We start from the raw sequence: 23,058 nt of genomic DNA, 5'->3' as shown, positions 1-23,058 counted from the left end.
ATAGTCTTCATACGAGTCAGCCACGTGTGAACTGTAGTCTATACTGTATGTATCCCAGCTGAACTGAGGAAGAGGCCATTCACCCCCAAACATGTTTCACTGCTGGTGCTTCATTTAATAAAGTTATCAACCAGCATTCACTTGTCAAGAACATCTTCGCTGGACCTAGCGCCATGTACTAGGTTTTTTATGACTCTTCCACACAATATCCCTTCCCCACCCTCCTGAGCAAAATGCCCACCTGGTTTGGGGCACTATCATTCTAACTCCACTTCCATTTTCTGCTCAGGATCACCAAACCACCCCACATCTCTAGGCGCCAATTTAGGGTTGCTCCATCCACCTTTTCTCCTCCACACCAGTTCTGCACTGTATTACAATACTACTTGGGCTTTGAATTATGTGTACGCTATATGGTGATTTTAATTGGTTTTTAAAGTATTTGTGCATTAAATGGATGTATTAATTGGGCTCTGCAATCTGTGTGTACTGTATGGTGATGTTGATTGGCCTTTTGCATTATATGTGCACTGTATGGTGGTATTAATTAGGCCATGAGTTACATGAGTACGGTATGGCAGTAGTAATTGGGCTCTGCATTATGTGTGCACTATATGGTGGCATTAATTGGGCTCTGCATTATGTGTGCACTGTATGGCAGTATTAATTAAGCTCTGAATAAGGGTGCGTTCGCACGAGCGCAACGTATAATCGCCAGAGAGAACGTTTTTCGCCGATCACGACCAGAGCTAGAAAGCGTATTTTCGTTTGTTCCTACTTTGCAAACTATCTTTTCGGCCATCGAATATGCGTTGGCGCGTATTTCGGTCGCATATGTTCCGGTTTTTTTTCGGGTTGCCGTTTTTACGCGCCGTAAAATCGCCCATGTGAACGAATACATTCGAAACCATTGCCTCAGATGGTCACGTTTATACGTTTGGTCGCAAAAACGCGCCGTTTATGCGCTCGTGTGAACGCACCCTTATGTATGCATTGTATGACAGTAGTAATTGGGCTCTGAATTATGTGGGCATTATATGGTAGTATTAATTAGGCTATGAATTATGTGAGTACTGTATGGCAGAAGTAATTCGGCTGTGTATTGTGTGCACTGTATGGCAGTATTAATTAGGCCCAGAATTATGTATACATTGTATGACTGTAGTAATTGGGATCTGCATTATATTCGCACTGTGTGATGGTATTAATCAGGCTATGAATTATGTGTGCACTGTATGGCAGTGGTAATTGGGCTCTGCATTATATGTGCACTGTATGGTGGTATTAGTTAGGCTATGAATTATGAGTACTGTCTGGCAGCAGTAATTGGGCTCTGCATTATGTGTGCACTATATGATGGCAGTAATTGGGCTCTGCATTATGTGAGTACTGTACGGCAGTAGTAATTGGGCTCTGCATTATGTGTGCACTATATGATGGCATTAATTGGGCTCTGCATTATGTGAGTACTGTATGGCAGTAGTAATTGGGCTCTGCATTATGTGTGCACTATATGATGGCATTAATTGCGCTCTGCATTATGTGAGTACTGTATGGCAGTAGTAATTGGGCTCTGCATTATGTGAGTACTGTATAACAGTAGTAATTGGGCTCTGCATTATGTGTGCACTATATGATGGCATTAATTGCGCTCTGCATTATGTGAGTACTGTACGGCAGTAGTAATTGGGCTCTGCATTATGTGAGTACTGTATGACAGTAGTAATTGGGCTCTGCATTATGTGTGCACTATATGATGGCATTAATTGGGCTCTGCATTATGTGAGTACTGTATGGCAGTAGTAATTGGGCTCTGCATTATGTGTGCACTATATGATGGCATTAATTGGGCTCTGCATTATGTGAGTACTGTATGGCAGTAGTAATTGGGCTCTGCATTATGTGTGCACTATATGATGGCATTAATTGGGCTCTGCATTATGTGAGTACTGTATGGCAGTAGTAATTGGGCTCTGCATTACTTACTGTAAATCGTCTAGGAGTTTGTGCCTATAGGTGCCTGATATGTATATCCGCTGCTGGAGAGAAACCTTACAGACGCCTATAGCTACTGAGACATTTTTCTTTCTTGGACCCTGCAATATCACCGACTCAACAAGGAAACGATAACCTAAAATAAGCAGCTTTTCCAATACATTGACGTATCGGAGCGTCTGATCATCAGTCATACAATGCCAAGTTCTCTTTTGCACATTTTGCGCCGTGGGCGGACATTTTTAGGCATTCACCAAGTAAAATGATTTACAAGGAGAATCAGTCGTTTGCTGACAGATTAGTGGAGCCGAGAACGGAAGATGTGAGTAACTGCCGCCCTCCGCGCCGATCATGGGAACCCGCCGGCTCGCTGGGGGAAGAGCTCTAATAACAAGTATCCGTCAGGGAATGACTGCTTCCTTATGTATGAGCGCAGGTTATAGCGGCAGCCGGTGACGGTGTGCGAGCAGGTGAGGACGCGCCTTCTGTGTCTTCCTATTTTGATTACAATATAAATAATTTAATTATGTTTCAACATTTCCTTTAATAATTAAGAGCCTTTTATTCGCTAAAGCAAAGAGCGATTGTGATATTTTCCACACGGATTCCTCTGAATGTTCCTCTGCGATGGGAATTTAATTGCTGGTGTTCGCAGTGAGTCATCCTAATACATAACACGCTGCACCGGAACACTGAAAACATCGCACAGACGCTCGGCGGCGTCTGAATACAGGATTATAGGGGAGCCGCCCGGCCACATGGCGACCAGTGCAGCATGACTGTTCCCTTGGCCGAGTTCTTTATTAAAGGGGGCGCCTCACTAAAGGCCCTTTTACGAAGTCTGATTATCAGGCACGAGCGCTCGCATGGACATTTATTTGTCCGATCGTAAAGGTGAGTAAAGGGTCCGCCGCTCAGGACCCCCATCCATCAGCTGATCATCTGGTCTGCTGCCAGCGAACAGGGGAGTAAATGCAGGCGCCATTTAAAGGGGAGATCCGCGCTGCACCTCCAGGACTGCATGGGACATACCGACCAGCAGAGGAGCAGGAAGTGCAGCAGCAGCGCCATTCCCCTATTGATTTCAATGGGAGTGAGCTCAGCGCCTGCACCTCCTGCGCTGAACGCTGATGACAACATCTTGCCCGCTGCACTGGACGAACGACTGACGATAACGTAAAAAAAAGGATCAGCTTGACTTCTGTGTTTAAAATGAAAATAATAGCGCTGAATGCGGTGCTGCTGCTTCCGTAAAAAAAAAACGGAAAACAAACGTACCTGAATTGAACTGAAGTTTAGAAAATCCCATTGAATTTAATTAGATTTCAAACGGAATAGTTTTTTTTGGTTTTTTTGCAGCTTCTCTGATGGAAATGGAAACCGGAGGTCAAAAATGGTGATGTGAACAATTGAGAGTCGGTTGAGAATGGCGCATCTCTATGGGAGCAAACTGCTCCATGTAAAAGGACACTTAGATAATCCCCCTATTCACGCAAGCGTATATACGCAGCTATTGGAGCTCCGTGCAAAAATTGCAAACAGTGGATTCCAATGTATTTATTCACATTAGCGATTTTCAGCCGTGTAAAAAAAAAAAAAAACGCACCATCAAAGATAGAACATCAGCGACCGTTTTTGGTCGCCAATTTTACACGGTGCGTGAAAAGATAGGTTTTGCCCTATCTTTGGCCGAGATACGCTGGAGTCTCCCATAGACTCTTATGGGGGCTAAAAAAAAGGGGGAGTGAGGAGTTTAGCTGCATCCAACGCCGGGAAAATAAGACAGCTGCTCTATTTAAGCCAGCTGCGGACAAGAAAATGCTAATTAAGCTTAGGACTGGATCGCAGCTAAACTTCATTCATGCGATTTGCAGCTGCGATCGGCCGAGTGTAAAAACACACTCGTGTGAATGAGCCCTAAAGGGGGTCCTCTGCTTAAGGCCTTTTTCACACACCGGAAAAAATTCAGGCCATCTGAAGCAGTGGATACTAATGTATTCATTCAGATCAACGATTTTGGGCCGCGTAAAAAAAATCACGCCGGGAAAAATAGCCCAAAGATTTTATACGCTGCGTCCAAATATAGGTCTTGCCCAATCTTTTGCGGAGATAGGCTGGCGGCTCCTATAGACTCCTGTGGGAGCTGAAAAAAAAGGGAGGGGGAGGGAGTTTGCTTGCGTTCAACACTCGGAAAAAATGACAGTTGGCTCTATTTAAGCATTAATAGTCATTCTGAGGATCTCTGGCAACCACGGGATTTCTGCGCTGCAGCATATTTTTCTGCCGATACGCTGTGTGAATGGCCGAAAGTACACTAATTAAGATCAAGACTTGATTGTGGCTATTCTTCATTCATGCAAATTTTCAGCGTGTACGGCCGAACGTAAAAACACATACAGTCATGTGAAAGAAGCCTAAGGCCTCCTTTACGTGGGCGTATCTGTGCACGAAAAAAAATAACATGCTCTATTTTGTGCGCATTTGTGCACCAGAGGGCTCCATATAGGTCTAAGGGGGTGCGCAAATGTGCATGCAATATGCAAGAGAATGCGTGAAATACAGCGCAAAACCGTTAGGCAAATAGCCTTTTAATTCAGGCGCTATGTGCGCAAAAAAGTACAGCACAATGTGCAGACACGCACGCACATCAACCTCATTCATAGCACAGATACACTGCGCAGAAGTGTGTGCATTTACCTATATGTCCGTAGATTCAGATCTGCGACCTGTACGATGATCCTGTAAACTGCACATCTTTGGCCGGCTGCACACAAATGTAATTTGCTCCGTACCGCCCGAATGTGACAGTCGTGCGGCATTGCGTACTTGCTGCGGGCCACCGATTACCATGCACTATCTTAGCGTAAATGTGCACGTAATATGAGCCAAGATAGAACATGCTGCGATCTTTATGGCACGCGTAAATGTGTGATCGGTAACATGGGAGCCTATGGCAGATTGGTACAATGTATTTTGTGCACAGAACCCCTTGCACGAAATACGTTGTAACAACACGATTGTGTGAAGAGGCCCTTAGGCTGATGGACCTGGCCTGTCCAGCCTTTTAGCTTCCCGTGGACGATTACATTTCGGCCCTGTTCACATGGCGGATGTTGCAGTGGATTCTAGATACAAATCCACTGTGAAATCTGCGCAAATACGTGTCCTATTTTAATGGGATCCACAGAGCTCTACATGGCGCATATATTACACAGGGATCTATTTGCTTCTCAGCATTGTTGTAAACATGAGGTTGTAGCCCACTAGCCAGGACAGGCCACCTCTTTTAGTGGGTCCTTACACTACTGGGCGCAGCACTGTATGGCGACCCCTTGCCAGCACAACACAGTACCCGCAGGAAAAGCAACCCAGTTGACCGACAGCACCACTGCTCAGCCCCCATTGCTCTGGGTTACACCACCCCACAGACACCGCACCATAATAACCTGGGCTGCCATGCTACCATGTGCACTGGCCTCCAGAGCTTACCCGTCCATATGCCCCCAGAAATGGTCTGAGAACCAAGTAGGCGGTTGCCCTTCTTGCAGTCTCCTTAAGCTCCAGAGGACTTGTCCACATGCAATATTTATCTATGAGAACATTTAAAGCACAACATGTCCGTCAATAATCCGTATACCCTGGATGAACTCAAGCAGAACATCGTGAACACCAAAGAACATCATGAACGCGATCTGCAGCATCACTGTTGAAGAGCTGCAGGCAGTATTAGCCAACATGTTGTAACGTGCCCGGAGGTACATAGAAGTGAATGGGGACCACTTCCAGCATCTGTTGTAACATGTGGGTAAACCAATAAAGCTTTGGAGAATACAATCCACTTGCTCATTCTTCCTGTAGCAGTACTGTGAGGAGTGAGCTATTTTTCTGTGGTCTACCCCGTAATTAGAATTGACGTCATTTTCAGTATACAGTCACTTCCAGGTGTAATACATCTGTTGCTCAGAAAGTTGGATGACAAACAATATGGTCACCACTAAAGCTCCTATAGAGGCTATAACACAGCTTTCCCAGAACCCTGAATGACACACCTACCTGCTAATACTTTCCCGGCTCTCATACTCTATCATGACTCATGAGCCATTTGGGGATTTAGGAAAACGAGTGACATCCAATGTGGTCACGATCACAAAAGTTAAGATCAAGCTTGACTTTTAAGAATTGCCTCATCATGTATAACCGCAGATCAATGATCCATTGGGCCAAATTATCCATTGGGCTGCCTAGGAACCTTTTGGTAAATTCTGCTAACATAAACGGAATTGGGGGAAGCAGACGCTACCCACACACACACATTTTGATTCAATATTATCGTTTCCTATGGCGATAAGTGGCAGCAGAATGTCTGGTAGCCACTTATCTCCCCCAGCATATAGCATGCATTTTTAGTGGATGATACTGATCAGCCTATCACCAGTCACCTTAATGTTGCCCATACACATTAGATCACGTTTCCCTACGGATTTCTTCAAAAATTCAGCATTTGTTTAATGATAAGCTCTTTGTACACGGGATAAGAAGCTCTGTCACCATCAGGGTGAGCTGCAGAGCTCAGAGGGAGGCGCGGAGTTCAGAGGGAGGCGCGGAGTTCAGAGGGAGGCGCGGAGTTCAGAGGGAGGCGCGGAGTTCAGAGGGTGGCGCGGAGCTCAGAGGGAGGCGCGGAGCTCAGAGGGAGGCGCGGAGCTCAGAGGGAGGCGCGGAGTTCAGAAGGAGGTGCGGAGTTCAGAAGGAGGCGCGGAGTTCAGAAGGAGGCACGGAGTTCAGGAGGAAGCGTGGAGTTCAGAAGAAGGCGCGGGGCTCAGAGGGAGGCGCGGAGCTCAGAGGGAGGAGCTGAGCTGAGAGAGAGGCGTGGAGCTCAGAGGTAGGTGCAAAGTTCAAAGGGAAGCACGCAGCTGAGAGGAAGGAGTAGAGCTGAGAGGGAGGCACAGCACTCAGCAAGAGGCACAGAGTTCAGAGGGAGTCGCAGAGCTCAGAGAAAGGGGCGGAGCTCAGAAGGAGGTGCAGAGTTCAGAGGGCAGCACAGAGATCATAGAGGCACAGAGCAAAGATGGAGTCGCAGAGCTCAGAGGGAACCACAGCACTCAGAGGGAAGCTCAGAGATCAAAGGGAGGTGCAGCGCTCAGAGGGAGGTGTGGGGTTCAGAAGGAGGTGCAGAGCTCAGAGGAAGGAGCAGAGCTGAGAGGGAGGAACAGCATTCAGTGGGAGGTGCAGAGCTCAGAGGGAGGCGCGGAGTTCAGAGGGAGTTGCGGAGCTCAGAGTGAGGTTTGGAGTTCAGAGGGAGTTGCGGAGCTCAGAGGGAGGCGCGGAGCTCAGAGGGAGAAGCAGCGCTCAGAAGGGAGAACTCGACCTCTCTTTTGAACTTCCGGTTGGTGGAGCGCAAATTTTCATGTGCTCCAGCAGTGTAATTGAACGACATTATTGTCAAAGTCTTCCCACTCCCAAAAGAGCGTTTTAGCGGGAGATTATAACCACTCCCCCTAAACAGTAGACATTGTACCTTATACTTTGAGTGTTCTTTTCTCTCCTTCTGTGCTTGATAAACAAGGAACTTCCTTCGAAATTCGTTGCACAATTTGTACTTCTGTATGTATACGGGATTATGGATTTCATCCTTCCAGTGACCAATTCAAAAGCACATCTGGGACTTAGGGGTAATTTGTGACCTTGGAACTCCCCAAAACATAAATGTCATTGCCTTTCTTTGCATGCCGTCTTTTTTGTATATATATAACCCCTAGAGCGCTGGAATTTTTTTCTTCTTTTTAAGGGCGCCTACCCACTTGCGTTGCCGATTTTCGCGCGTGAAAAACGCAGCGTTTTCGCGCGTTTTTCGCAGCGTTTTTTTGCAGCCCTCCATTGACAATCATGGGTGCATTAAGAGAAAAATAAGGACACATATGCAACTGACAGTTCCTATGTGAAAAAACCCCACGAAACGGGAAAAAAACCCCCAGATGGACAAGAACACATTCTATACTAATTGCTCTTCAGAAAAAATGCAAAACATCGCAGGAAAAAAAATCGCCAGTTGGTAGGCGCCCTAAGTTTTGTTTGTTTATACTCATCCAGGGGGGGTTTCCACCACTTGAGTTCCACAGACGGTTTTCATCCTTTGATGTCCCAAGCAGGACCAGGGGACCCAACCAAAAGTGGATTTATATTGATCATGAGCTGTTTCCGTTCACAGAATCCCCTTTCACTGGATATTTCTAGCATCGATGACCGGGCCTTGTTGGAAGTCGCTCAGATCGCTCAATGTTCCAATCTCATGTGGATTCGTACTGAAACTGATCCACAGAAAACTTGCCATGTGATTTTCGGGTCACAGGGATAATTTCCATAAATGGAGACTCCAATCGTGAAAGGGTCGGGCTCTAATAAAGTGGTCATTCAGCAGATATATACTGTATATATGTGTGAACAGCTGTTTCCACTTCATACTGGCATTCTGTACTGAAAGTGTTAACCCTTCAAAACTCATCTGACCATAGTCAGCCTCCCCCACTTTCACTACTACCTGGCTAGTCAGCTGGCATGTGTGGGGTGGTGGCTGTTTTCTACTGATTATAACCCAGTGGTGGGGTTTGAGCGCAGAATAGTAAGTCATGAACAAAGTTTGAGAGGATTATTACTAAGGGGCCAGACTTCGCGCATAACTACCCTGACTATACCTACGTGGGTGACCCTTAAAGTTTGGAGTATAGCCATTCACTTGATACAGGACGAGGCAGCAAAGTGGTCCCCTCATACTCCCTTGTGGAGAAATCCTAACCTCCTGCACCTGCAAGAAATGCCAGACATTATCTTCTGGAGACGTCATGCGATAACTACCCTCTGGGATGTGGTTAAGAATGCTGTTCTTAGTACCTTCTCATAGCTACAAATGTGGTTGGGCCTTCCTACTGACTCCCTTTTTAGCTATTTTCAACTCCGTCATGCACTCGGAGCCCAATTTAGAGGCCTTAACATATCCCTCGCACTGACCCGACTAGAAGAGCTGGCACAGATGGCCAACATTCTGAAGCCGCTCTCCTGTTTTTATAGACAACTGACAAGGAATCTTGCCTCGCTGAGAGATGGGGGCTCTTGAAAAGTGGGGCTTGGACATACCAAACCTAGACTCGGATGACTGGGATGGCCTTTTGGCTAGCTCAGGGCCGCCCTTGATCAGTGCAAGAGACAGGTTGATCCACGTGAAGTTCCTACATAGAATCTACTATACTCCCACCCGTTTGTGTACCATGGGCCTAATCCCCAATGCAGACTGATCAAGATGCTTGATAAGAGTGGGCACAATCATGCACGTGGTTTGGGAATGCCATGTTTTACAGACCTATTGGAGAGATGTCCTCGAGTTTATGGAAGTGCACCTAGGGGCCCCGTGCATCCTGTATCCTAAAATCTGTCTCTTTGGCCTTGTGGGGGACATTCGGGTTGACACAGTTACACAAACTTTATATACTGTAAATTGCTGTTCTTTTACACTAAAAAAGTTATATTGCTTAACAGGAAACATCCAAAAAAAAACTCCTAGGGCTGCTTGGCAGCGTGAAATGAATGGGGTCATCCCTCTATATAAGATGTAGGGAGAAAAACCCAACTGCATGTTTACATTGAATGATCCTACGGTTTTTTTTTGAAAATAATCGCTCCGTGTAAAAGAGCCCTGAGTCCCGTGGTACCGCTGCTAAGACCAAAGTAAGGAAACGTAAGTTCTGGTTATATGGCCTATGCAAAAGTATACTCAAAAGGAGGCCCCAACGTGGATCAGTACCCGAATCTCTGCAGACGAAGGCAGATGACTTTGTGGATTATCTGCCATTATCGTCGCAGAAGGAGGACACTTTCAGTACGCTTTCCTTACTTCAGTCATCGCAGCGGCCCCACGGGACTTACAAAGACACAGAAAGCTGTTTCTCACACACTACTCTTTAACTTTATTACTGGCTTTTCCTCTCTATTTCTTACAGGGGCCACAATGCAGAATTGCAATCCATGTTCGGGGGCCCCCAGGGGACCAGTGCTTCATACCATCATGCAGCACATCCATGTCTTCCTATTCAGGTACGCTATTGTTATTTCACTATAGGCTACCAGTGCGGATCCGGCTTTTTGACTCTACCCTGTATGTATGTGTGTATATATATATATATATATATATATATATATATATATATATATATATATATAATTGGATTTTTGCACTGAGCTCTGTCAGTTTGGATGTTGTTTGAGTCGGGTAAAATTAAAATGCTTTGATCATTTCTGCGCTCTCCGACTGTTCTTACAAGCTGTGCGGTGCCAGACGTATGTGATTTATAACACGACTGTACAGTATAATAGGACTAATGGCAGCGCGCTGCTTACAGAGAACACAGGGAAGGGTACAATGAGACTGAAATGGAGCGCAGTGTATGGAACACAAAAAGAGAAGAGCGGAGGCCCAGAGTCAGATAGATTTCTACGTGACAGCTTTGTAGCAGAAATTTCTCTTTGTGGCTCATTAACCTGAATGGGATTTGCAGAAATAATAAATTGCCCTACTTACCAATGGTATCACATCTTCTACTCCAGTCACATCCAAAGCTGAATTCATCATTACACTGAGCTCACAGTTATGTGAACATGTCAGCTTAAATAGAAATGTGCAAGCCATAAAAGGATGTGTGATCTACAGTATTCCCAAGGGCAACTGTTGGAACAGCACTGGGTGTGACTAGAGTATAAGACATAATTTAACCTAAGATCAGCACAAGATAAGTGCAATATTTACAAAGTTACCAGCATTTTATAGCACAAGTGAGAGTTGTAATTACATGGCAGCAGCCATTAAGGCCATATAGGGAGTTGTAGTTATATGGCAGCAACTTTTAAATTCCTATTTTGTATCTGTTTTCTCTCATAAAGTAGATGTAACATCAGCTGATCTTGCCTGTGTTATTGGGGGAATAAAAGAATGCAGGCTATCTATAAACAGAGAGATGCTGAGAGAACACTTGGCTAATTTACATGTATTCAAGTCTCCAAGTCCAGATGAATTACATCCTAGGATACTGAAGGAAGCAGCGGAGGTAATTGCTGAACCACTCGCCAGAATCTTTAAAGATTACTGTAGAACTGGAGAAGTCCCAGAAGATTGGAAAAGGGCAAATGTTCTCCTTAACTTCAAAAAAAGGGAAGACGGTGGATCCAGGAAACTACAGGCCTGTGAGCCTGACTTCTAGACCGAGAAAAGTCTTTGAACAAATTCTTAAAGAGCATGTATGCAAGTACTTGGATAAAAATGGAGTAATTAACCAGAGCCAGCATGGGTTTCTAACAAACAAGTCATGCCAGATGAATCTAATTTCCTTCTATGACAGAATCACTGACTGGGTTGATCAGGGAAATGCGGTGTATATATTATATCTGGACTTTGGTAAAGCATTTGACAAAGTATCTCATACGATACTTATTGAAAAAAATGACCAAATATGGGATTGACAAGGCAACGTTAGGAGGATTCACAACTGGCTGAGTGATCGTACTCAAAGAGTGGTCATAAATGGCTGCACATCCAAGTGGAAGAATGTATCAAGTGGGGCACCACAAGGCTCTGTCCTAGGCGCAGTGGAGTTCAACATTTTTATAAATGATTTGGAGGAAGGAATTGATGGGAAACTGATCAAATTTGCCGACGACACAAACCTATGAGGGATAGCTAACACTAGGGAAGAGAGAGAGTATTCAAAAAAATCTAGAAAAGCTTGCACAGTGGGCAGCGACTAACAGAATGGTATTTAAGAAGGAGGAATGCAAAGTCTTACATCTTGGCAAGAAAAATGAAGAAAGGACATACAGAATGGAAGGAATTGAGCTAAGTAGCAGAACATGTGAAAAAGACTTGGGTATACTAATAGATCATAGACTGAACATGAGTCAACAATGTGATGCAGTAGCCAAAAAGGCAAACACAATTCTGGGATGTATTAAGAGAAGCATAGAGTCTAGATCATGTGAGGTCATTATCCCTCTCTACTCTTCCTTGGTCAGATCTCATCTGGAATACTGTGTCCAGTTCTGGGCACCCCACTTTAAAAAAGACTTAGACAAACAGGAGCAAGTTCAGAGAAGAGTTACCAAGATGGTGAGCGGTCTGCAAATCATGTCCTGTGAGGAACGGTTAAAGGATCTGGGAATGTTTAGCTTGCAGAAGAGAAGGCTGAGAGGAGACTTTTAATAGCAGTCTACAAATATCTGAAGGGCTGTCACAGTGCAGAGGGATCAGCCCTATTCTCATCTGCACAAGAAAAGACTAGAAGCAATGGGATGAAACTGAAAGGGAGGAGACACAGATTAGATATTAGACAGTGAGGAATGAGTGGAACAGGTTGCCACGGGAGGTGGGGAGTTCTCCTTCAATGGAAGTGTTGAAACAAAGGCTGGACAGACATCTGTCTGGGATGATTTAATGATCCTGCACTGAGCAGGGGTCGGACCCGATAACCCTGAAGGTCCTTCTAACTCTATCAGTCTATGAATTTATATGATTCTATGGCCATGCTGGGAGTTGTAGTTACACAGCAGTAGTCAGAGCTTCTTTTGGCTTCTCCTGCAGCACTGATGTTATTAACAAAACTACTAAATCTTCTGGAGTTTCACATCTCTGCTGCTCGCAATCTAGTGGCGATGAAATATTTATTTTGATGGCTTGCAGAGGTTTTCACTTATTTATTTAGCAGGGTTTATGTCTTATTGACACTTGGAAGCAGAGTTTGTAAGAAGCCCTGAAAATTCAAGGAGTTATGAATATGGCAATGGATGTGCTGGACTCATCAGAACATAGCAAGTAACACTGACAACCCGGCAGAACTTTCATAGTACCCTACAGCCAGGGGCCGGGATCTTGGGCAATAAGCAAAGTAGCTCCCCAATCTCCAGTCTTCTTTAAGACCTCAAAAGCAGCTTCTACACATAGATAGATAAATAGATAGATACGATATAGATATGAGATAGATGGATATGGGATAGATAGATAGATGGATGGATATATATAGATAGATAGGTCAGGTTGCTTCTTGATGTTCCATTTTTATAATCACCCTAAGAACCAGGGGTCCTGAATAGAGATGAGCTAGTATACTCGCTAAGGCACATTACTCGAGCGAGTAGTGCCTTAGCCGAGTATCTCCCCACTCGTCTCTAAAGATTCGGGGGCCAGCAGGGGGCGGGGAGCGGCGGGGGAGAGCGGGGAGGACTGGAGGGGAGATCTGTGAGTGCAGCTATTCGATAACATAGGAGAACATTTTCTGGTGGGGACATAAGCAAAGTTATCACCTCCCGAGTCACAGAGTTCATGTTCCCCTTGTCTTCACTCCAGGCTCATTGCACCACCCACACTGAGGAGGGGATTGAATGGAGCAGCGGTTGCGCATGCGTGGTGCCGCACCTTTCCTTTCAATAGGGGCTGACGGAAATAGCAGAGTACAAGAGGGGAATGGGACAATGGGACCCTCATTTTAGGGATCCTGTGGAGAGGTGATAAAAGTCAATCTTGGTACAACCCCTAATGTATCTGCTTTAATAGTAAAGCCTTTTCCTCTCTGATATGGGCGTTTCAGATGATTCTGTAAGATATCATCATTAGCCTCAGGGTCCCAATAGGATAAAGCATGTGTCGGTCATAAACGATGTGTCTTCTGCATAAAGAACATTAAAAAATCTACATCTCTCAATCTTGGCCTTTATCAAGTTGGAAAAAAACATTAAATGTAGATTTTTAGAGATCACTGCATGTTGTCAGTGAATGGAAACCATCCTGCTTCTACCAAGTTCTGCTCACGGCAGCATGCCTTGCTACAGTAGATCATAATTCTTTGTTGCAAAAAAACCCTGTAGCAGCGGGGCATGATCAGGGCTTAAAGGGGTTGTCCAAGGCTTTCTTCTAAAAATGTCTTCATACCCGTTGATGGCTTCATGTTTGCTACTGCAGCTTTCCTAAACTGAAGTGAATCGGGCAGAACTGCAGTATTCCACACAACCAGTGGGCAGATGTGGCACTGTTTTTGTGAGACAGCTGTATTTTTGTAAAACTGGACAACCCCTTTAAGTAGCTGGACGTCACAAGAATGTTTCCCTTTACTGACAGCAAGTAGAAGTCTTGAAAATGGTGAAGAATTGAAAGTCGCTGAACTTTTCATTACAAAATGATTAGAGTTGATGCACTTTTAACTAACTTTTAACATGTCATAGAGACATGTCCAAAGTTTTGTTTAGTGGGGGTCCTGCTGATGAAACCCCCCACTGATCACTAGAATGAGGGGGCTGCAGCTCTCATCTGAGCAATGTTCCCTCTCGGCTGCCTTTACTGCTTTTCAACTTCTCAGGCCAGCTGAAGACGGCTGCATAGAGATGTATAGAAAGCTTCTATGGAACAAAAGAAGAATGCCCCCTCCGCATGCTGGTTTACACCACTACATAATTATTAGACCTCTTTCCCAGAAGAAACTGATGGGAAGACCCAATTTTCCTTGTGGAATGCCCCTTTTTTTAGCTGGTGGGATGAAACTTTGCCTGGTAGAATATCTCTTTGACTTATAGAATGGCCCTTTGGGTGGTGGAATGGGCCTTCAGCTGGTGGATTGCCACTCTGCCTGGTAGAATGCTCCTTTAACTGAAATAATGACCCTTTGGCAGATGGAATAGTCCTTCAGCTGGGAGAATACCCCTTTCACTGATAGAATGACACTTTGGTTGGAAGAATGACACTTTGCCTAGTGGAATGCCCTTTGGCTGGTGGAATGGCCTCAAACTGGTAGAATACCCCTTTGGCCCATGAACGGATCTTTCAGCAGATGGATTGACACTCTACTTGAGAGAATGCCCTTTGGCTGATGGAATGACCCATCAGCTGGTGGACTGATACTCTGTCTGGTAGAATACCCGTTTGACCCTTCAACTGGGTCCTTTCCCTCTTGTTTGGGTGCTAGTGGAGAGCTGCAGTCATGAACCGGCCATTAAATATGGTATCCATGAATATGGTCATTGCCAACGAAGAAGGTGGATGGGAATAACTTGAGCTGAGCCCCCTCTCTACAAGTTGCAAAGCTATTATAGCAGTAACAGGGAAGGTCCATACAAATGGAAGACAAACAGGCCTAGTACAAAGTGATCATCAGCAACCTCGCCAGATACTTTTACTACAACACAACAAGAAACATAGGATTCCACTAAATAGCCCAATGTTCTCCACCATCCAGTGTTAGTTTATACATAGCCTGAGTTCACTGGGATTGAAACTTCATGATGAGCCGAACTCCAAAGTTGCTAATTATTTGTAGACAATTAAAATGTTTTTCAATCCAAATTAACCAAAATCCTGGTTAGCATGGTTGCCACCAAGTAACAAACGGTGGGTGACAACCACTGATGGCCACCATTAGTGTCTATAGGGTGTCACTCAGCTTTCCACAGCTAATGACTGAAATGAACAAGGTAGAATTATATTGCATTCTGGATTTGTGAAGAACAGGGTCATAACCAACTGGTTTCAATTAGCAGATACCCCTAGTATCTACCAGCATGTAGGTGGCCACTATAGCTACTGTTTTATGGTTTTAATTGATCTACTATGGTTTGCTTCTTACTCAACACCAAGTTTCGGAACTGGTTTAACAGCCACAAACTGGATTTTCTAGGACCACATCAAATGTTCAGGGTAAATGGGAATCAAAGCATAGTCAATAAGGGTCCGGACTTACCTGTTCAGGTCCTTGGAAGCAGATCCTGCAGAGAGGGGTCCTCATCCCACTATCCAGGCTGCCAAGAGAGTACCTATCCTCAGCTTTTGCTTTGCAGAGCTCATCTGAAGAGGTGCTACTGACCATGGACATGGGCTGGTGCTGGAGTCCCGGAGCTGTAGCTGGATAACACCAGTCTTCTTCTGGAGTAGACGTCCCACCTGCTTGAACCCTCCAAGCTCGCCCCAGTGCTGTCAATGTATTATTGTTGGCGGCCAAGCCACCTCCGGCGCCCACCTCACATTCTGAGCTGTTCATGGGCAAACTAGGCGTCTGCGGAGGGCGCCGGAGTAATAAGACCTTCAAGTCATTAAAAAGCATGCGGCATCGGCACTTGAGGAGACCCTGATGGCGCAACATCTGTCTTGGACCCAATAATCCACAGCACCATAAAAGCAGGACGGTTCTCAAGAACATGTGCAGGCTTTTGACTCCAAGATATAAGGGGGAAAAGTGCCTGACCCACGTCTGAGGCCAGAAGTGTGCTCTAATATTACCTTGTTGGATTGTGCTTGGTGTACACTAAGGACCCCCTTCCTACAAACCTATTGTAAAATCCCCAACATGTAGAAAGAGAGAATCAGCCTGACAAAGGGGGGGGGGGGCATCGGTAAAAAAAACACCTTAAACAATGGCCAGGATGCCAAAAGGTGTTCACTTCCTAACTAGAAGCACAATCCCAAGGAGAATCATAAAAAGTACACAGCAAAAATAAAAAATATCAATTATCAAAAAGCTCATCGACTTTTACAATATAGTCAAACAAGGGATAAAAGAGTTTTCCTAATGGTCCTGATTTCCGCTAGAATTCAATTAGGAGTAAATTGCTTAACGTCTTCGAGACTGGAGGACAACATCGGATTGCACCACCCTAAGAGCTTATAAAAGGAGCTTGTAACTTCCCAGAATTCCAAGAAGGGGAAGGAAATCTAACGTCTTAATTCCATCTCAACCATTCATAACAGCAGTAACATCACCAAAAACAAAGACAGGAGCAACAGTCATACTGCATAGACCATGCCTCTACCCCACCTCAATGCCAGGGAACAAGATGCCCCCATACAGCTCAGGATCATCCCCGCTGATTGTACTGGCTTGTGTTGGCATGGCATGTAACCATGTCCAGACCAGTCCCTTAATGCAATGCCAGTGTTGCCCAGGATGCCAGCCTCTTCCTCCTCAGATGTGCTGCTCCAGCTCACGATGCTGCTGATGATGTGTAATTTGCTGTTGGCTCCACTGCTGTTGCTACCTCCCTGGGATTGAGGAGGAAGAATTCTTGCAGAAGGGTTCAGTCCTGTGTCTTCCCGATAGGCAGAGGGGAGTCCGCTCCAGGATGATGGGAGTGTTGGATGAGGCTTGGGGAGCGGTGCACCAGTGTTTGGGGGGCAGGGTGCAGGGCTTTTGCATTGCACGGTGCTGGCAGTTGGTGCTGCTGCAGTTTCAGCACTATGTTCTGTGGACAGCTCCCTCCCCGTCTGCAACGTCACCCCGCTGGGGGCAATGACGCAGCCAGCTGGAGAGAGGGGGTGGAGGGAAGAGCCTCGGGAGGAGGGAGGGGGTTGTAGTGCTCGATTAGTTTCCAGACATGGGAAAGTATTATAGGAACCATCATCCTCTTTACTAGTAGTTCCCGTAGGCTGCAATGTATCAGAAACAATGAACGTACAGGTTTCATCATAAGGCTTCATCATAAGAAATGATCCACCAACATCACATCAACATTATATTGTATGTGTAGCGAGTACGGGGCTGGTACTGATCCTGGAAAAGTGCAAGAAATAATGCTGCCTACATGGGCCTCAGTACTGTAAAAATGGGCCTCCACAGTGCCCTCCAAAACACAGACAAATGAAGGCTGACTATTTAATGGTAGCTAAATACAGATATCACAGAAAGCAAGTACTAATGCCTATTAAAGACAAAAATATATCTACTATAATACTGCCATTTATGAACGGAAATATGACTAATATAATACTGCCCCTATTTGTATAAGAATGAAACCGCTATAATACTGCCCCTATGTACAAGAATATAACTACTCTAATACTCCCTCTTATGTACAAGAATAAAACTACTATAATACTGCTCCTATGTACAAGAATATAACTACTCTAATACTGTCCCCTATGTACAAGATTATAACTACTATAATACTGACCCTATGTACAAGAATATAACTACTATAATACTGCCCTCTATGTACAAGAATATAACTACTATAATACTGCCCCCTATGTACAAGAATATAACTACTATAATACTGCCCTCTATGTACAAGAATATAACTACTATAATACTGCCCTTATGTACAAGAATATAACTACTATAATACTGCCTCCTATGTACAACAAGATAACTACTTTAATACTTCCCCCATGTACAAGAATATAACTACTATAATACTGTCCCCTATGTACAAGATTATAACTACTATAATACTGACCCTATGTACAAGAATATAACTACTATAATACTGCCCTCTATGTACAAGAATATAACTACTATAATACTGCCCCCTATGTACAAGAATATAACTACTATAATACTGCCCTCTATGTACAAGAATATAACTACTATAATACTGCCCCTATGTACAAGAATATAACTACTATAATACTGCCCCCTATGTACAAGAATATAACTACTATAATACTGCCCCCTATGTACAAGAATATAACTACTATAATACTGCTCATATGTACAAGAATATAACTACTATAATACTGCTCTTATGTACAAGAATATAACTACTATAATACTGCCCCCTATGTACAAGAATATAACTACTATAATACTGCCCCTATCCACAAGCATATAACTACTATAATACTGCCCCCTATATACAAGAATATAACTAATATAATAGTGCCCCCTATGTACAAGAATATAACTACTATAATACTGCCCTCTATGTACAAGAATAGACCTACTATAATATTACCCCCTATGTACAAGAATATAACTACTATAATACTGCCCCCTATGTACAAGAATAGAACTACTATAATACTGATCCCAATATACAAGAATATAACTACTATAATACTGACCCTATGTACAAGAATATAACTACTATAATACTGCCCTCTATATACAAGAATAAAACTACTATAATACTGCCCCCTATGTACAAGAATATAAGTACTATAATACTGCCCCTTTCCACAAAAATATAAGTACTATAATACTGCCCCCTATATACAAGAATATAACTAATATAATACTGCCCCCTATGTACGAGAATATAACTACTATAACACTTTCTCCTATGTACGAGAATATAAGTACTATAATACTGCCCCCTATATACAAGAATATAACTAATATAATACTGCCCCCTATGTACGAGAATATAACTACTATAACACTTTCTCCTATGTACGAGAATATAACTACTATAATACTGCCCCCTATGTACAAGAATATAACTACTATAATACTGCTCCCTATGTACAAGAATATAACTATTATAATACTGCTCCCTATGTACAAGAATATAACTATTATAATACTGCTCCCTATGTACAAGAATATAACTACTATAATACTGCCTCCTATGTACAAGAATATAACTACTATAATACTGCTCCCTATGTACAAGAATATAACTACTATAATACTGCTCCCTATGTACAAGAATATATCTACTATAATACTGCTCCTATGTACAAGAATATAACTACTATAATACTGCTTCTATGTACATGAATATAACTACTATAATACTGCTCTTATGTACAAGAATATAACTACTATAATACTGCACCTATGTACAATAATATAACTACTATAATACTGCACCTATGTACAAGAATATAACTACTATAATACTGCCCCCCTATGTAAAAGAATATAAGTACTATAATACTGCTCTTATGTACAAGAATATAACTACTATAATACTGCCCACTATGTACAAGAATATAACCACTATAATACTGCCCCTATCCACAAAAATATAACTACTATAATACTGCCCCCTATATACAAGAATATAACTAATATAATAGTGCCCCCTATGTACGAGAATATAACTACTATAACACTTTCTCCTATGTACAAGAATAGAACTACTATAATACTGCTCCCAATGTACAAGAATATAACTACTATAATACTGCCCCTAGGTACAAGAATATAATTACTATAATACTGCCCCCTATGTACAAGAATATAACTACTATTATACTGCTCCTATGTACAGGAATATAACTGATATAATACTGCCTCCTATGTACAAGACTATTACTACTATAATACCACCTCTTATGTACAAGAATATCACTACTTTAATACTGCCCCCTATGTACAAGAATATCACTACTATAATACTGCCCCCTATGTACAAGAATATAACTATTATAATATTGCTCCCTATGTACAAGAATATACTTACTACAATACTGCCCCATATGTACAAGAATATAACTACTATAATACTGCCCCCTATGTACAAGAATAGAACTACTATAATATTGTCCCCTATGTACAAGAATAGAACTACTATAATATTGTCCCCTATGTACAAGAATATAACTACTATAATACTGCCCCCTATGTACAAGAATAGAACTACTATAATACTGTGAGGGTTATGAACATGAAAACTTATATATGTATACATTTCATCCATCTGTAATATACGTTTCCGGAGGCTGTAGGCCTAAATTGTACACTCTATTCTGTGTCCTATGAAAAGGTCTGCTAAATGCTTGTACATTTAGGCTAGTACTTAATTACATTATGTAGAGGTGTAATCTTAAGTGTCCATCATGTCTCCAAAGATCCTGTTTATCTCGTTACACTGATCAAAAGGTTGTATGGAATGCTTTGTTTCTTACTGCTGTCTAGGTAGGGCATGTGATAAGAATGTAGAGTGTGATGATAATCAGGGTACCAGACACGATGTCTACAAACAAACAAATAAAGCATTGTTTATAGAGAAGACAAAATTATGTACCAGTAAAACAGGTCAACCTCTGTAACACTAACCTACTGATACGCCTACTATTTTCTGTATAAGACTAAGTCAATTTACACAATAAAGTCAGATTGCTCTAAGACACGACCGTGATGCCTGTGTCTATTGCTTTCTCATGGTGGCTGCCATAACCACCTCTGATTTGGAGCCCCACAGCATATTAACGTAACATGGATTTTATCCCTAACATAATTGGCGCCCGAACGCGGGGCTTGATGGAACAAGAGGACCACCTACACCTCGAACCCCCCCGGACCCAGATGGGATAAGGAGCCACTCGGAACCACGGATTGACAAAAACTGCGCAGTAAGGTAAGGCTTTATCTTGCCACAATCTATCCGTGCTTCCTGGCTGCTCCTTTCCTGTCCGAGGGGTAAGACGTGCATGCCTCTTATAAATCTTCAAGCTTTTTAAGAATTCATATGGTGGGCTGAATATGCTGTGCGGGTGTTTAACTGTTATTGTCTTTATTTGTTACTTTGCATGGTCAGTGTACAGAATATGCAGGGTGAGGAAGTACAGAATATGAAACCCGCTTGCCGATCTCTGAAAGGCATGGTATAAATTGTACCAGGGAAGCCTAAAATTTTCAGGGGATAAAATCCCTGATGGGATCCTCTTATAGGTATAAGAGAAGTAGTTGAGACGGGGGGAAATAAGCAGGGTTGGGAAGTACCGACACTTTTAGACAAGTGAGGAAGTACTGACACTTAAAAAAGTACTGACACGTTAGTAACTGACATGCAAATGTTTTTGTCTTTATGTGTGTGTATAAATGGAAGGACCTGTATGAGAGACTGTGTTATATGGTGTATACTGTCCGGTAACCAGAAACGAAATGAAGCAAAAATGACCAAATGCTGAGCCAGACCACAGGGGGTGGAGCTAGGTGATGTAAGGAGATGGGAGGGGGATGCATAGGTGATCTATGTACTACAGATCAGCTATTTTAAAAAAAAAATTTTTTGCAAATAAGAACGTGATCTATTTGGAATAGAATATCAGCATGATTGTCTAGCATTGATGCAACAAGAAAGTTTAAGTTTTAAAGAGTTATTGAAACCCCTTGTTAATACATATTTTGAGTTGTATTTTATAGATGGTACCAGGGTGATTGACGACTCCACACCAGATGTTCACACAACAAGATCTCTAAAAGCAGAATGCCTCCGCATGTCTCGGTACAAGAAGCGGAACTGAAGGCCCTCACTGAGGCGTGTAGAGTGACAGAAGGTAACCATTTACACTGACTCCTGGTATGTATTCGGCATAGATCATGGTTACGGCCCAATATGGAAGGCCAGACATTTTTAAACTTCTGTAGGACAACCCATTGAGAATGGTGTAGCAGTACAGAACCTTATGAAAGCCCTACTCCTACCAGACAAAGTAGCAATCCTGAAGGTGAAAGCTCATACTAAAGCCAACAGTGCAGAAGCAAAAGGCAACACCCTAGCAGACTTCAGCGCAGACAGCGGCCCTCAAGCCGTGGAAGAAAGAAGAAAAGAAGATACTGACCGCACAAGTCAGAGACTATGATTTGGACTTTGATAAAAATTTGAACATTGATGTACTAAAGACATTACAGTCACAAGCCAGCAAAGAAGAAAAAGATAAATGGACTAATATGAGAGCAGTAGAACAGGGTGGCGTATGGCAAACAGTCAGTAACTTGCCTACCACGATCCCTGTACCCCATGATGGCCCAGCTGATCCATGGAAAGACTCACCTATCGAAGGCAGCTATGTTACCTACGCTTGAGAGAGAAAGGGTTGCCCCCTGGGTTCTTTGTAGCTGCTACATCATTTGTCCAGTTTTGCATGAGCTATGCCGTAAGCAACAGGGTAGAAGTAAATTGACCACAAAGGCACTTGCCAGGACCACTCTACCCATTTCAGGGATTGCAAATTGACGACATTCAGCTCCCACGTGTTGGGAAGTATGAATATGTGCTTGTTGTTGATGTTTTTCAGGTTGGAGGCGTACCCTGTTACAAAAGTAAATGAGCAGGTAACCGAAAAGAAGCTCATGAATAAGGTAATCTGCAGATACGGGGTACCAGAGGTAATCGAGTCAGATAGAGGTACACATTTCACAGGTGAAATAATGCAACACTTCATGTCTGCCCTGGGTAACTCCCAGGCATTTGACACCCCTTATCATCCACAAAGAGCCAGAAAACCATATTGCATTATAATATTTCTCTTCAGGCAATGAAACCCTGCACCAGAGGAAAACGAAAATGGTATGATACCCTATTAGGGGGAATTGGTACAGG

At 43.2% G+C, this 23,058-nt stretch overlaps 1 protein-coding gene across 1 annotated transcript in view; it reads right to left on the bottom strand.

Annotated features, from left to right (window-relative positions):
- MARCHF4 (membrane associated ring-CH-type finger 4) overlaps positions 1–16,283 on the bottom strand; it is a 94,527-nt gene extending 78,244 nt beyond the window's left edge. The window contains exon 1 of the mRNA XM_066577369.1: positions 15,753–16,283. Within this exon, the coding sequence (XP_066433466.1) occupies positions 15,753–16,208 (456 nt within the window). The 5' untranslated portion in view covers positions 16,209–16,283. The remainder of the gene's footprint in view (positions 1–15,752) is intronic.
- Positions 16,284–23,058: the final 6,775 nt, after the last annotated feature.

The sequence above is a fragment of the Eleutherodactylus coqui genome, chromosome 8 (genome assembly GCF_035609145.1).
Source record: "Eleutherodactylus coqui strain aEleCoq1 chromosome 8, aEleCoq1.hap1, whole genome shotgun sequence".
In the NCBI taxonomy this organism is placed as follows: domain Eukaryota; kingdom Metazoa; phylum Chordata; class Amphibia; order Anura; family Eleutherodactylidae; genus Eleutherodactylus; species Eleutherodactylus coqui.
The sequence above is the reverse complement of the archived record's forward strand: the minus strand, read 5'-3'. Positions and strand labels throughout refer to the sequence as shown.